General features: G+C 42.3%; 1 protein-coding gene across 1 annotated transcript; it reads left to right on the forward strand.

The window, feature by feature from the left end:
- The first annotated feature begins 15,014 nt into the window (after window positions 1–15,014).
- LOC113887734 lies at window positions 15,015–15,734 on the forward strand. Its single transcript, XM_027534934.1, has 2 exons — window positions 15,015–15,166; window positions 15,379–15,734. The coding sequence occupies exons 1-2, from the start codon at window positions 15,044–15,046 to the stop codon at window positions 15,616–15,618; spliced, it is 363 nt and encodes a 120-aa protein (XP_027390735.1). The 5' UTR covers window positions 15,015–15,043; the 3' UTR covers window positions 15,619–15,734.
- Window positions 15,735–16,771: the final 1,037 nt, after the last annotated feature.

Here is a 16,771-nt window from a genome sequence, read left to right on the forward strand (position 1 = left end):
AGATCTGTAAAGTTGTCAAGCAGGTCTGAAGTGCAGGCTAAGTGAAGGTCATGGGAAATGGCATGGGGAAAATTGTTGTATGTTGAGCCAAACCGATCAGGTTAACGCTATGGATGATTCTGGGGAAATTATTTATTGATGCCAAGGTAAGAGTCTCTGCACACAAGCAATACTGTGGGTTCCTAGTCAGGCTGTGGACCACTGTTTCCTAATTACACAGTGAGACATTCTGGGTACCTTATCAAGGTGAATGATGAAAATTTACTTAGAAAATAAGCAGCACCTCAGCAAGCAGCTGGGCTACAAAAACATCACCTGAAATAGCACACGTGCTCTTGGCAAGCCCCCAGCTTGGGCGGTCAGTGAACCTGGATTAGCTTCAGATTGATACTAACTCACTGGGTGACCTTGAGCAAACCCTATATTAAATTCTCTGGGCTGACTCCTCATGTTCAAAATGAGGTAGATCAGACTTTACCTGCTATCTCCATTTCCAAATCCTGCCACTTACGTATGTTCAATTCATTGGATAGCTCCACTGCACGACAGGACTTGACTTTAATTTGCTTAATATAGAACGTGAAAGATGGCTGAGAATACTGCGGTCATATCTGTGTGCTCCTTTGAACCCCATTCGGTGCCTGCCAATTAACCAGAGAAACATACTAGTAATTTTTTCAGTACCTTTCCAGGGATAAAAGAGAAAAATCTGAAATTTTCAGGGTCACTCTATCTTCTAGTTTTAAAGATATGAGCATAATTTTCAAGTCTTCAGAAAACTCTCTAAGCCTTATATACATTCTTTTGCATTTTCTCAATCAATTTGTTTTGAAACCAAATTGCTCCTTTGTCATACATGTCAAGTTATGTGTATCTTCTTATAAGCATAGTATCAGTAAGCAAGTTAGAGAAGGGTGAGACTGAGGCATGCTGTGTTGGAGGATTGAGGTATGATTTCACTATTCCCCAATGGAATGTTTCTTGCATAGTGAAATGCTATATGAGGTTTTTCAAAGTTCTGATTGTTCTTTCATACATAATTGGTAAGAAAAATTGTTTCTGGATGGTTACAAACTCATGAATATATTCATTTTTATTTTAAAGTAATAAAAAGAAATTAAATGAAAAACAACTGACAAAATGAGGGATCTAATATTTCTAATAGCGTGGGCAGCTGCCACCAGCGCATTTAGCGTGGCCGAGAGGAGCTACCCCACAGCCGAGGTCAGGGGCAGAAGCCGGGAGGACCCCATGCCCAAGGGGAGGCGGCCAAGAGGAGTTATCCCACGTCCAAAGTCAGGGGCAGTGGCCAAGAGTACCAGGCTGCGACGGCACAGGGACGGCCAAAAGGAGCTACCCCACGTCCAAGGTCAGGGGTGGCGGCCGAGAGGAGCTACCCTGTGTCCAAGGCCAGGGGCGGCGGCCTGGAGGACCTACCCCAAGCTCGAGGCCAGGGGCCGCAGCTGAGAGGAGCAACCCTACCTCCAAGAAGCTGTGGCTGTGCGGGCACAGGAGGGCCTAGAGGAGCTATTCACGTTCAAGGTCAGAAGGGGCAGCGGTGAGGAGATACCCCTCATCCAAGGTAAGGAGCAGCAGCTGCACTTTGCTGGAGCAGCCGTGAAGAGATACCCCACGTCCAAGGTAAGAGAAACCCAAGTAAGATGGTAGGTGTTGCAAGAGGGCAGACACACTGAAACCATACTCACAGAAAACTAGTCAATCTAATTACACTAGGACCACAGCCTTGTCTAATTCAATGAAACTAAGCCATGCCCGTGGGGCCACCCAAGATGGGCGGGTCATAGTAGAGAGGTCTGACAGAATGTGGTCCACTGGAGAAGGGAATGGCAAACCACTTCAGTATTCTTGCCTTGAGAACCACATGAACAGTATGAAAAGGCAAAAAGATAGGATACTGAAAGAGGAACTCCCTAGGTAAGTAGGTGCCCAATATGCTACCGGAGATCAGAGGAGAAATAACTCCAGAAAGAATGAAGGGATGGAGCCAAAGCAAAAACAATACCCAGTTGTGGATGTGACTAGTGATAGAAGCAAGGTCCAGTGCTGTAAAGAGCAATATTGCATAGGAACCTGGAATGTCAGGTCCATGAATCAAGGCAAATTGGAAGTAGTCAAACAAGAGATGGCAAGAGTGAACGTTGACATTCTAGGAATCAGCGAACTAAAATGGACTGGAATGGGTGAATTTAACTCAGATGACCATGATATCTACTACTGTGGGCAGGAATCCCTCAGAAGAAATGGAGTGGCCATCATGGTCAACAAAAGAGTCTGAAATGCAGTACTTGGATGCAATCTCAAAAATGACAGAATGATCTCTGTTCGTTTCCAAGCAAACCATTCAATATCACAGTAATCCAAGTCTATGCCCCAACCAGTAATGCTGAAGAAGCTAAAGTTGAACGGTTCTATGAAGATCTACAAGACCTTTAGAACTAACATGCAAAAAAGATGTCCTTTTCACTATAGGGGACTGGAATGCAAAAGTAGGAAGTCAAGAAACACCTGGAGTAACATGCAAATTTGGCCTTGGAATACGGAATGAAGCAGGGCAAGGACTAAGAGTTTTGCCAAGAAAATGCACTGGTCATAGCAAACACCCTTTTACAATAACCCAAGAGAAGACTCTACACAAGGACATCACCAGATGGTCAACACTGAAATCAGATTGATTATATTCTTTGCAGACAAAGATGGAGAAGCTCTATACAGTCAACAAAAACAAGACCAGGAGCTGACTGTGGCTCAGATCATGAACTCCTTAATACCAAATTCAGACTGAAACTGAAGAAAGTAGGGAAAACCACTAGACCATTCAGGTATGATCTAAATCAAATCCCTTATAATTATACAGTGGAAGTGAGGAATAGATTTAAGGGCCTAGACCTGATAGATAGAGTGCCTGATGAACTATGGACTGAGGTTCGTGACACTGTACAGGAGACAGGGATCAAGACCATCCCCATGGAAAAGAAATGCAAAAGAGCAAAATGGCTGTCTGGGGAGGCCTTACAAATAGCTGTGAAAAGAAGGGAAGTGAAAAGCTAAGGAGCAAAGGAAAGATATAAGCATCTGAATGCAGAGTTCCAAAGAATAGCAAGAAGAGATAAGAAAGACTTCCTCAGCGATCAATGCAAAGAAATAGAGGAAAACAACAGAATAGGAAAGACTAGAGATCTCTTCAAGAAAATTAGAGATACCAAGGGAATATTTCATGCAAAGATGGGCTCGATAAAGGACAGAAATTGTATGGACCTAACAGAAGCAGAAGATATTAAGAAGACATGGCAAGAATACACAGAAAAACTCTGCAAAAAAGATCTTCACAACCCAGATAATCACGATGGTGTGATCACTCACCCAGAGCCAGACATTCTGGAATGTAAAGTCAAGTGGGCCTTAGAAAGCATCACTACGAACAAAGCTAGAGGAGGTGATGGAATTCCAGTTGAGCTATTCCAAATCCTAAAAGATGATGCTGTGAAAGTGCTGCACTCAATATGCCAGCAAATTTGGAAAACTCATCAGTGGCCACAGGACTGGAAAAGGTCAGTTTTCATTCCAATCCCAAAGAAACGCAATGCCAAGAATGCTCAAACTACTGCACAATTGCACTCATCTTACATGCTAGTAATGCTCAAAATTTTCCAAGACAGGCTTCAGCAATACATGAACTGTGAACTTCCAGATGTTCAAGCTGGTTTTCAAAAAGGCAGAGGAACCAGAGACCAAATTGCCAACATCTGCTGGATCATCGAGAAAGCAAGAGAGTTCCAGAAAAAACATCTATTTCTGCTTTATTGACTATGCCAAAGACTTTGACTCTGTGGATCACAATAAACTGTGGAAAATTCTGAAAGAGATGGGAATACCAAAACACCTGACCTGCCACTTGAGAAATCTGTATGCAGGTCAGGAAGCAACAGATAGAACTGGACATGGAACAATAGACTGGTTCCAAATAGGAAAAAGAGTACATCAAGGCTGTATATTGTCACCCTGTTTATTTAACGTATATGCGGAGTACATCATCAGAAACACTGGGCTGGAAGAAGCACAAGCTGGAATCAAGATTGCCAGAGAAATATCAATAACCTCAGATATGCAGATAACACCACCCTTATGGCAGAAAGTGAAGAGGAACTAAAGAGCCTCATGATGAAGGTGAAAGAGGAGAGTGAAAAAGTTGGCTTAAAACTCAACATTCAGAAAACTAATATCATAGCATCTGGTCCCATCACTTTGTGGGAAATAATGGGGAAACAGTGGAAACAGTGTCAGACTTTAGTTTTTGGGGTTCTAAAACCACTGCAGATGGTGACTGCAGCCATGATATTAAAAAACGCTTACTCCTTGGAAGAAAAGTTATGACCAACCTAGATAGCATGTTGAAAAGCAGAGACATTACTTTGCCAACAAATGTCCGTCTAGTCAAGGCTATGGTTTTTCCAGTGGTCATGTATGGATGTGAGAGCTGGACTGTGGAGAAAGCTGAGCACCGACGAATTGATGCTTTTGAACTGTGGTGTTGGAGAAGACTCTTTAGAGTCCCTTGGACTGCAAGGAAATGCAACCAGTCCATTTTGAAGGAGATCAGCCCTGGGATTTCTTTGAAGGAATGATGCTAAAGCTGAATCTCCAGTACTTTGGCCAGCTCATGAGAAGAGTTGACTCATTGGAAAAGACTCTGATGCTGGGAGGGACTGGTGGCAGGAGGAGAAGGGGACGACCGAGGATGAGATGGCTGGATGGCATCACTGACTCGATGGACGTGAGTCTGAGTGAACTCCGGAAGTTGGTGATGGACAGGGAGGCCTGGCGTGCTGCGATTCATGGGGTCACAAAGAGTCGGACATGACTGAGCGACTAAACTGAACTGAACTGAATATTTCTACAACCACACTTGTAATCTTCAATTAGAGAATTTTTTAGAATTTTATAGTCTCCAGTATGGGTGGATCATTTATTAAAATACATAAACCTTTTACTTTCAAAGACATTGTTACCATCACTTTTGTTAGATGACAAATTTTGGTAACAAAGCAGTAAACATTTCTCTATCAATTTGTTTACCAATATTTGTGATTGAGCATAAACATTTTTCAGTTATTAAAATGAATGCAAATCTCTCATAATTAAAGGGCTCTGTTTTATTTAAGAGTTTTTCTCCTCTCTGGAAATGTTTTATAGACTATGCATAAATTCTGGCTAATGCCATATTTTGATGTGTGCTCAGGAAGTTAAAATCTGTAAGAGAATTTTAATTCATGATCCCTGATTCTTGATCTTGATTTTAATTCTTGAACCTTAAATTAATACCACAAGTAAAAACAAACAAAAACCTTCCTGATTATGAAGTAGCTAGAAGGCTTTATTTCTTAAAGCATTGCAATGGAACCAAGTCAGGATATTTACACACTCAAGAAAACACTGCTCTTCTATGTAGGATCTAATGTTATAAAAATGAATTGCTTTTTTGTTTTGTACAAGGCATTTGAAAAGCAAAAGAAAGCAATTTGTTATTCACTGACATTATCTGGACTGAAGCAAAATTTAGTTTTCCTTGTCAAATTGATATCACAACTTTCTATTTAGTGTAAACTGGTATATCATAAAGTCAACCCCAAAGCAGTTTGGGAGATATGGAAACTCTATTTTTTTTCCCCCTCAGTGAACCCATCAGACTCAAGGTTACAAGACCAACAGTGAAGGCCCTGGGAAGCTATAGGAGAGGCAAGAATGTGGTGGGGTTCACAGAACAGGGAAAGGCTAGCCAGCTCTCCAGATCTCCTCTGGGTCAAAAACCAATCAGAACCGAGGGTTTTAAGAGACTCAGGAGAAGTCAATACTGTTTTCCTGAATAGGGCTGATGCATCAAATGGATGAACATGACAGCTTTAGTTAAGCACACAGTCACCAAGGATTTTCCCCTTTGCTGATTTTTGGTACTATCGACTGGAAAAGTCTATTGACAGAGGAGCACTCCTCACACAAAAAAATCTGGCTGTTATCTCTACAGTGAAATTTTTTGACACAAGTTATGAGAGTGAAATGGGTCTGCACTATCATTCAGAAATGCTGCAAATTTCAAAGATGCAACTCTCATTAATACCTTCCAGAAGAAAATCGAGAGACGTGACAGGTAGCTATCCTGTTTGGATTGTGTTCTGAGATCAACCAATTTACAGGCGATCTATTTCAATTTCCCCAAGTCCATCCATAGTTCAACTGTAAGTGCTTTTTAACCTCAATCACTAAAAAATAAAGCTGGGAAAACTTATTAACAACAATGACAACCAAGAAAAAAAATAATAAAAGGGCAAATAGCACCAACTCTCCATCCTAATTCCTACTCTGATCCTGAAATAGATTTTCTTGAAGTGTAAACTTTGACGGGGCTCATGTGTCAGAGAATGGGTTTACATTGGTTACCTCTACCAGGTCAACATTTCACAGTTGGGCCTCCAATTATATTAATTGGCTTCTTTGTATGAAGTGAAAGTGTTAGTCACTCAGCTGTGTCTGACTCTTTTGCGATCCTATTGACTGTAGCCTGCCAGGCTCCTCTGTCCATGGGATATTCCCAGGCAAGAACACTGGAGTGGGTTGTCGTGCCCTTCTCCAGGGGATCTTCCAGACCCAGGGGTCAAACCTGGTTCTCCTGCACTGCAGGCAGATTCTTTACCGCCTAAGCCACCAGGTACCCTCCCCTTGCTTCTTTATATAGGAGAATTCAAGATAGGGTCAAAATGAAACTCAAAGCATAATCTGAAGTAGTAAACATATGGCATCCTAAAAATGGTGCTCTTCATTGCACACTCTCATCCAGAAGCTAGGGAAGGCTGTCTTCTCACTGGTAAAGTGAAGTGAAATGAAGTGAAACTTGCTCAGTCATGTCTGACTCTTTGCGACCCCATGGACTATACAGTCCATGGAATTCTCCAGGCCAGAATACTGGAGTGGGTAGCCTTTTCCTTCTCCAGGGGATCTTCTTAACCCAGGGATCGAACCCAGGTCTCCCGCATTGCAGGCAGATTCTTTACTAGCTGAGCCATAAGGGAAGTCCCCAAAAGATTCCAAGTGCCACAATAAAGATCGAAGATCCCCTGTGCCAAATCTAAGACCCAGTGCAACCAAATAAATAAATCAGTTCAGTTCAGTCTCTTAGTCATGTCTGACTCTTTGCAACCCCATAGACTGCAGCACACCAAGTCTTCCTTGTCTATCGCCAATTCCCAGAGCTTGCCCTAACTCTTGTCCATTGAGTTGGTGATGCCATCCAACCATCTCATCCTCTGTTGTCCCCTTCTCCTCCTGCCTTCAATCTTTCCCAGCATCAGGGTCTTTTCCAATGAGTCAGTTCATTGCATCAGGTGGCCAAAGTATTGGAGCTTCAGCTTCAGCATCAGTCCATGCAAGTGAGACCATTTTTTGACTTTCTAGTTGGTCCATCATTCCAACTGACAACTCTTGAAAATGGACAGGCCCACGTTCAAGCCTTCTGGCCTTCAAGCTTTGACCCCTTCTCTCAGTAAATCCCATGTTGGTTTTCCTCCAGTACTGGAATGGATCACGTGCCATATAGGGTATCAGCTGTGCCTTTAGGGGCCTTGTGGTCCAAACCAAGTGTCTTCACATGGTGCAGTCACCCCACACCATGAGAGGCTTATGCCACAGAGGATCCTGAAGATGCACAGTCCCCATCTCAGGCTCTCTCTGGGCTTGTTAAGGTTCAAGTGCAGTGGAAATGGAGAACTCAGATTTTATTGTCTAATTGATTAAGTTTTACTTGGGAAAATAAGATGTGGCAAGCTCAGATGGCAAGCCATTTATTAGGCCAGTTAGTGCTTACCCAAGCAAAATTATATCCCATCTATTTTAAATAAAAATATTTTTATTTCCCAAGTTCTGAATATTAGGCAGCATATACTTTTTAAGTGGCAGAGAAAATCACAATATTCAGAATAAGAAAATCCCGAATACAGAGGCTGATGCCTGCTGTATCCTTTCTTGTTCTAATCAGGATTATATAATTATAAACAATTTTAAGACATGTTTCTACATCCCCTATATTGCCATCATGATTCAAATGTGATATTGTTCATAGCACAGTCTGAAAAGAAGCCCTAATATATACCACATATAGCTTCATATGAGGAGTAGCACCTTAAAGAAACCTTCAATTAAGTGAACAAAATTGTAGTTTTACGTGTACCCGGAATGTGGAGAGACACACAAATGTTGACAAAATGGCTCAAGCTGCTCCAGGAAGCACACTGTATATAAAATGGTTTCTTATTTCCCCAATGAAGATCACTGGCTTAATTCACTTTTCCTTCAAAACTGCAAGTTTCTTGAAGGCATTACAGTATGCTTTGTACCTCTTCATTAAAAAAAAAAAAAAAAAATTACCCCAATTGCTAAGAAGAGTTCTGGGCACATAATGGATGTGCAGTAAACATGTACTGGTTTTCCCAATAGACTGTAAGCTCTAGGATGGCAGGTACCAACAGGCAGTCTTGTACTTCACTGTATATGAATACAAGCCCAATATTGTAGGGATTAAAAATACAAGTGTGTGCATGTGTGCATGCTCAGTTCAGTTCAGTCACTCAGTTGTGTCCAACTCTTTGTGACCCCATGAATCGCAGCACGCCAGGCCTCCCTGTCCATCACCAACTCCCAGAGTTCACTCAGACTCTCATCCATTGAGTCAGTGATGCCATCCAGCCATCTCATCCTTGGTCGTCCCCTTCTCATCCTGCTCAATCCCTCCCAGCATCAGAGTCTTTTCCAATGAGTCAACTCTTCGCATGAGGTGGCCAAAGTACTGGAGTTTCAGCTTCAGCATCATTCCCTCAAAAGAAATCCCAGGGCTGATCTCCTTCAGAATGGACTGGTTGGATGCTCAGTTGTGTCCAACTCTTTTTAAGCCCATGGACTGCAGCCCACCAGGCTCTTCTGTCCACAGCATTTCTCAGGCAAGAATATTAGAGTTGAGTTGCCATTTACTCCTCCAGGGGATCTTCCTCACTCAGGGATCAAATCTGGTGTCTCCTGCATTGGCAGGTGGATTCTTTACCACTGAGCCACAGGGGTTCAAGATATTTTAATATTTACCTTCAATAAATATTTCCCTTTAATAAATCAAAGGTAAGTGAATGAATGAGCTCAGATTGCTCCAGCAATAATTGGATGTGCAAATTGTGAATAAAACTATATTTAGTCCTTCCTATTCAGACACATTTGAAGAAGAAACCTGTAAGTGTGTATCTCAATATGGTTTAATTTATTTAGTAAACTTTGCAATTCATTACAGAATTGAATCATGAAAATTTTATCCAGGAATTAAGATGTACAGATGGCAATACCTACAGCTAATTCTGTGTTTCAAATATTGCCCTTCCTCAACTCCCTGGCCATTATGAGAAGGAAATGCTTAAAAGGTCAGAGAGCATGCCTTGAGAATGAGGTTTTTACTCTTAATATTGCTTGGATTGAAAGACCAAGAAAAGAAGCCCCAGGTGAATCCAGAAGAGACTTCTCACACATCCGTTTACATTAGCCAAAGGCAAGGTGTGCAATGATGTGATAAATTTGCAATTTGTTGACACTTGTATGCCTTGCACACCAACGTTCACCTTACCGGAAAGACATTTATTATTCTATTATGCTACTTGTGCCTGTGCTTAGTTGCTCAGTCCTGTCCAACTCTTTGCAACCCAAATGGACTGTAGCCCACCAGGATCCTCTGCCCAAGGAGATTCTCTAGGCCAGAGTACTGGACTGGGCTGTCATGCCCACCTCCAAGGGATCTTCCTGACCTAGGAAGCAAACCCACGTCTGTGGCATTTCAGGCAGATTCTTCACAGTCTGAGCCACCAGGGGAATCATTATGCTACTGGTTGGTATCAGTTGGCAGCTTCCTATGAGAGACTGTTAGATGAAAGGATGCCCCCCAAAGCTGCAACCTAAAGACCAAACTCCCTCTGGTGCCTAGTCATCCAACTGTATCAGACCTTGTAATATCAATGGAAATGGCAACAGAGAATCAGCTACTTATTAATATATATGTATAGGTTTGTCTTGAAACTAGACCTTGATTGTAATCAGTTCATTAAATGACTCATTCTGCAAATAGCAAAGCTTCCATTATCTTCCAGCCATGGTAGTAGATATGAGATGTACAAAGTTGAGTAATACATGTCCTCTGCTTTCAAGGATATTGAAGCAAAAGAAAAGGCTGATGGTACAACTTTGTACAGAATCCTGTGGGTATACAGAGAAAGCAGGGTTCATCACCCTGGGTGGTAGAGAAAAATTTGTGTGTGTTTTTTTTTAGTAAATTTATTTAAATTGGAGGCTAATTACTTTACAATATTGTAGTGGTTTTGCCATGCATTGACATGAATCTGCCATGGTTGTACATGTGTTCCCCATCCTGAACCCCCTTCCAACATCCCTCCCCATCCCATCCCTCTGGGTCATCCCAGTGCACCAGCCCCAAGCACCCTGTCTCATGCATCGAACCTGGACTGGCAATCTGTTTCATATATGATAATATACATATTTCAATGCCATTCTCCCAAACCATCCCACCCTACCCCTCTCCCACAGAGTCCAAAGGACTGTTCTATACATCTGTGTCTCTTTTGCTGTCTCGCATATAGGGTTATCATTACCATTTTTCTACATTCCATATATATGCGTTAATATACTGTTTTGGTGTTTTCCTTTAGGGCTTACTTCACTCTGTATAATAGGCTGCAGTTTCATCCACCTCATTAGCTGCACTGCTGCTAAGTTGCTTCAGTTGTGTCTGACTCTGTGTGACCCCAAAGACGGTAGCCCACCAGGCTATCCCATCCCTGGGATTCTCCAGGAAGAACACTGGAGTGGGTTGCCATTTCCTTCTCCATTGCATGCAAGTGAAGTCACTCAGTCATGTCCAACCCTTAGCGACCTCATGGACTGCAGCCTACCAGGCTCCTCCGTCCATGGGAGTTTCCAGGCAAGAGTACTAGAGTGGGTTGCCATTTCCTTATCCGCCACCTCATTAGAACTGATTCAAATGTATTCTTTTTGATGGCTGGGTAATATTCCATTGTGTATATGTACATGGCTTTCTTATTCATTCATCCGCTAATGGACATCTAAGGTGTGTCTGTGTCCTGGCTACTATAAACAGTGCCGTGATGAACACTGGGGTACATGTGTCTTTTTCAATTCTGGTTTCCTTGGTGTGTATGCCCAGCAGTGGGATTGCTGGGTCATATGGCAGATCTATTTCCAGGTTTTTTAAGGGATCTCATCACTGTTCTCCATAGTGGCTGTACTAATTTGCATTCCCACCAACAGTGTAAGAGGGTTCCCTTTTCTCCACACCCTCTCCAGCATTTATTGCTTGTAGACTTTTGGATAGACTTTTGGATTATGACTGGTGTGAAAGGGTACCTCATTGTGTTTTTGATTTGCATCTCTCTGATAATAAGTGATGTTGAACATCTTTTCATGTGTTTGTTAGCAATCTGTATGTCTTCTTTGGAGAAATGTCTGTTTAGTTCTTTGCCCCCTTTTTTGATTGGGTCATTTATTTTTTGGAATTGAGCTGCAGGAGTTGCTTGTATATTTTTGAGATTGATTCTTTGTCCATTGCTTCGTTTGCTATTACTTTCTCCCATTCTGAAGGCTGTCTTTTCACCTTGCTTATAGTATCCTTCTTTGTGCAAAAGCTTTTAATTTTAATTAGGTCCCATTTGTTTATTTTTGCTTTTATTTACAATACTCTGGGTGGTGGGTCATAGAGGATCCTGCTGTGATTTATGTCAGAGAGTGTTTTGCCTATGTTCTCCTCTAGGAGTTTTATAGTTTCTGGTCTTACATTTAGATCTTTAATCCATTTTGAGTTTATTTTTGTGTATGGTGTTAGAAAGTGTTCTAGTTTCACTCTTTTACAAATCATTGACTAGTTTCCCCAGCACCACTTGTTAAAGAGACTGTCTTGTTAAAGAGACTGTATATTCTTACCTCCTTTGTCGAATATAAGGTGTCCATAGGTGCGTGGATTTATCTCTGGGCTTTCTATTTTGTTCCACTGATCTGTATTTCTGTCTTTGTGCCAGTACCATACTGTCTTGATGACTGTAGCTTTGTAGTATAGCCTGAAGTCAGGCAGGTTCATTCCTCCAGTTCCATCATGTATATTAGCATATGTGAAATAGATGACCAGTCCAAGTTCAATGCATGAAGTAGGGCACTCAAAACCAGTGCACTCAGTTTATTTTTTAAATTAAAAGTCCTGTAATACTAAGTGTGGGCTTCTCTGGTGGCTCGGTGGTAAAGAATCCACATGCAATGCAGGAGACCCAGGTTCAATCTCTGGGTTGGGAAGATCCCCTGGAGAAGGGAACGGTAACCCACTCCAGTATTCTTACCTGGAAAATCCCATGGACAGAGGAACCTGGCAGGCTACAGTCCATGGGGTCACAAAGAATCAGACATGACTGAGCATACACACAATACTAAGTGTGTTAGTTATCACCTGCTGTGTACAAAATTACCTCAAAACTTCTTGGCTTGCAGCAACAGAATCTATTATCTCAGAATTTCTATGGGTCAAGAATCTAGGTGCACCTTAGCTAGTCCTCTGGTGCTGGTTGTCTTATATGGCTACCTCATCTCAAGTCTCAGTTGGGAAGGATCTGCATCCCTAGTTGGTTCCTTGTAGCATGCAGGTCCTTGTGGTTTCTCACACTGGAAGTTCAGGTACTCAGGATGTCTTCCTTGATGTGTAAACTTCTGGGATGAGCATCTCACAACATGATTTTATTAGAATGAGAAGACAAAAAGGCAAGAGACACTGACAGCAGCAAAGTTCTAGCAGGAGGAAAATTAACCATGGTAATAACATCCTATGATTTTTGCTGGATTCCAGTGATTCAGCTCAGTAGAAGCAAGTCAGTAGGCATAGCCCACAAACAAGGGGAGTGGATTACCCAAGTTGTTAACATCAGGAGACTGGGATTACTGAGAGTCATATTAGAAGTTGCTTCCACACTGAGCATTGAGAAGTATGTAGGGAAATAAGTAATACAGCATTCTGTTGGGTAGATAGATTTGGTACCATCATTTTGGAGAGCAATCTGGCAATATTTAGAAAATAATATTGCTTATAGACTGAATGTTTGTATCCCTCCAAAATTCATAACTTGACACTCTAATCCTCTACCTGTGATTGCATTTGGAGGTAGGGCTCTGGGGAGGTAATTAGAGTTGGATTATGTCATGAGGATGGGGGTCTTATGATGGGATTAATGCCCTTAGAAAAAGAGGAAGAGAGAGAGGATAGTCCTCTCTCTCTGTGTGTGTACCCACTGAGCAAGGCCATGTGACAACATCAGAAGGAAGAAGGTCCTCATAAAAAACCCAACTATGCTGCCATCCTACTCTTGGCCTTCCAGCCTCCAGAACTGTGTGAAGTAAATGTTTGTTGTTTAAGCTACCAGTCTATGGTGTTCTTTTGTAGCAGCTTGAACAGACTAAGGATATCTACCCAAGATGTTAACATCAGGAGACTGGGATTATTGAGAGTCATATTAGAAGTTGCTTCCACACTGAGTATTGAGAAGTATGTAGGGAAATAAGTAATACAGCATTCTGTTGGGTAGATAGATTTGGTACCATCAGTTTGGAGAGCAACTCGGCAATATTTAGAAAAAAATATTGCTTATAAAATGAATGTTTGTATCCCTCCAAATCCATATATATAGATTTCTATATCTATGACATAGAAATTCTATTCCTGAGTGTATATTCCAGAAAATATATTCAGAAATCCAAAAAGGGACATCAATGAGAATGTTTCTCATAACGTTGCTTGTGGCAGAGGAGTGGAAAGTAAACATAAGAGTCCCTCAAGAGAGGAAAGAATGGACAAGTGATACATGGGATATTAATTCTAATGGAACATGATGCAGTATTAGAAACAATGAACTAGGAAAACAGAGAACTGCATAAGTTGAACTTCAAAGTATAAGGTAAGAAACAGAACAAGAACTATGGCACAATGCACCACATTCAAACACACACATATTTACCAGGGCTATATATTTCACAGGAGTACAAACATACGTGAGGGTGTAATTCAGACACAACAGAGCAGATGCTTAATGGTGGGAAGGAAATGAGTGGCATACTCCAGGATGAAAGAAAAACAGAAAAAAAAAAAATATAAGAAAAAGAACCTTGTAAAACTCAATGATGATAATATGGCTAGAGTCCAAGAATAGAATAAAAGTAAAAATAAAAGCAACCTTCATGACTGGGCAGTTAATTCTAATCCCTGTCTTTAAGTTGCAGAGCTGGCAGAAAATAATTTAATCAAAATTAGCAGGCTTTAATGCCAGTTGCTCTAGGTAGGGAGATGTTTATTCATGAGAAATGTCTTTTTGTTAGTTTGTAAGACTTATAGCTCCAACAATATTTAAGTTCAACTATATAGCTTTTGGAGGGATTTTTGTGTAAAATATCCAAAACACTATTAATTAAGGGTGGGAGATATCAGAACAAACCACTCAGTAGGACAGAGCCTTGGAGACTAGCTCGGAGGAAAAGAGTCTTTCTCTAGCATATGTACAACCACAATTGAACATGGGGATATGAGGCAGGATGGCAGTTCTGCTTAGAAGACTCTGTTGGGGTGTTAAAGAAAGCCCCTTCTCTATTAATTGAGCCATCTTTGCTTCATTATCATCCCCCCATTCCCACCCTCTGAGGTGTCAGGAATGATTTGCTGAAATGATTTTCTAAACGAAAAATTTTGGTCTCTCCTGCAACCTGTCCTACACACATAGACGTCATAATTTGTGCTTTGTGATGTAGAAGCCCCTCCGTAGCCACCATTGGCTAGGGGAGTGCCTTGCTGACCAATCAAAACTGAAGGGTGTGGCCCCCTCATTGTCCTGGGAAGCTATATATAGAGCGTGGTCAGTAGGCCTGGGGTAGACCACTGGGAGGCTTCAATATGGCCAAGATGTCCAAGAAACCATCAGAGCCTAATACAGAGACAGACCAACCAACCTCAAGTTCCGAACAGGGGAAGATGAAGAAGGTTCCCGGTCAACACAAATCCGCAAGTGGTGGCAAAGTAAGATGACCCTACTCAAGCTATACTTTTTTTTCACTGATTCCCTCTCCCCCAAGAATCTTACCTTTGCTCTGCCTGGCTCACCCCCCACCCCCACCGCACCTCAGCCCTGACTCCTTCTCATGAACTCCCCCATTCTGTCAATATCACATTTTCTACCCCCTAAACCACTGTCTTTTTGGCCTCACTCTGTTGTCCTATTGTCCTTCCAGGCGCTGAAGACAGCCACAAAGGTTAAAAAAACCCTTCAAAGAACTTTGAGTAAAAAGGTCTCTGAAAAAACTACCAACTCTATAAGAAAGTCGAAGAAAACTAGACAATCAACACGATTTGGCCATTATCACCGGCTGAATGAGACACTGCGTCAGAATGATCCAGAGCAGAATCAAGAGGAAGTACAGAAGCCCATCAGTGGACGTAAAGACCTGGGGAGCCAGGCTACTTCAGAGTGAGACTGGGGACCTCAGAAATATCCATGAAGTCTGAGAAATTGCCAAGTGTGTACACATTGAATTTTACAGCAACAGGGTACACTGATGGTAATTCAATAAAAATCAACTTGTGAAAAGTTCTGTGTGTTTCTCCGAGTTCTCTTGTGGTGGTGGTGGGGTGGTGGGGGGGAGGAGCAGGGAAGGAAGGGAAGAGATGAGTGTGTGAGGAGGGAGGGACAAGGGTCCTGCAGGGTTGGGGGCCAGACTGGCAGAATCACAGTTAACCAGACAGTGGGGGGAAGGAATGCCTCAGGACTGAGTGCTGAAGACAAATTTCTTTAACATTTCAACCCACAAGCAAGACCTAGAAGGGCTCAGCGTTTTTGTATTTAGTAGGTGGCTGGACTTTTCACTTTCATGCATTGGAGAAGGAAATGGCAACCCATTCCACTGTTCTTGCCTGGAGAATCCCAGGGATGGCGGTGCCTCGTGGGCTGCCGTCTATGGGGTCGCACAGAGTCGGACACGACTGAAGCGACTTAGCAGCAGCAGCAGCAGCAGCAGGTGGCTGGAGGGAGGGGCACGACAGAGTGTAGATAACCAGAACGTATGCGGTTTGAGGTGTGTGCTGTGTGCAGTCACTCAGGCACGTCCAACTCTTTGTGACCCCCTGGACTATAGCCCACCAGGCTCCTCTGTCCACAGGATTTCCCAGGCAGGAATACTGGAGTGGGTTGCCATTTCCTTCTCCAGGGAATGTAGATGGCAGTATCATGCCAAGAAATAGACAAATCACTTTCAGGCCACCCACCTCCAAGAGGTATGTGTGACATTTCACCTTATGACGTCAGCAACTACAGGTCCTCCAAAAGGCCAAAAGATCTCAGGCTACTACAAATTACTGATAGGTCCCTAAGGACTAAAGTAATGGTGATAGGAAGCCACAAATGCAACACTGATTAGCCCACTTTCTAAGGAAACATGCGTGGAGCAGTGGCTTTCCAAGGGCAGGTCAGTGGCAGCGGTCTCTTTTCAGGGCAGGCAATGGTCTACAGAGAACACTAGAACAGTGTTATCTGTCCCTCAAAAAGTCTTTTGTCTTTATTCCTTCCAAAGTTGCTTTTTTTCCTCTGAAGAGACGACTCTTTTAGAGGGGTTTTTCTGAAGTATAAAT

The sequence above is a fragment of the Bos indicus x Bos taurus genome, chromosome X (assembly GCF_003369695.1).
Source record: "Bos indicus x Bos taurus breed Angus x Brahman F1 hybrid chromosome X, Bos_hybrid_MaternalHap_v2.0, whole genome shotgun sequence".
In the NCBI taxonomy this organism is placed as follows: Eukaryota; Metazoa; Chordata; class Mammalia; order Artiodactyla; family Bovidae; genus Bos; species Bos indicus x Bos taurus.

Coding starts and splice junctions, on each gene's coding strand:
- LOC113887734 (XM_027534934.1), top strand. CDS start 15,044: ATGGCCAAGATGTCCAAGAAACCATCAGAGCCTAATACAGAGACAGAC. Junction 15,167..15,378: donor AATCCGCAAGTGGTGGCAAA/GTAAGATGACCC, acceptor TTGTCCTTCCAG/GCGCTGAAGACAGCCACAAA.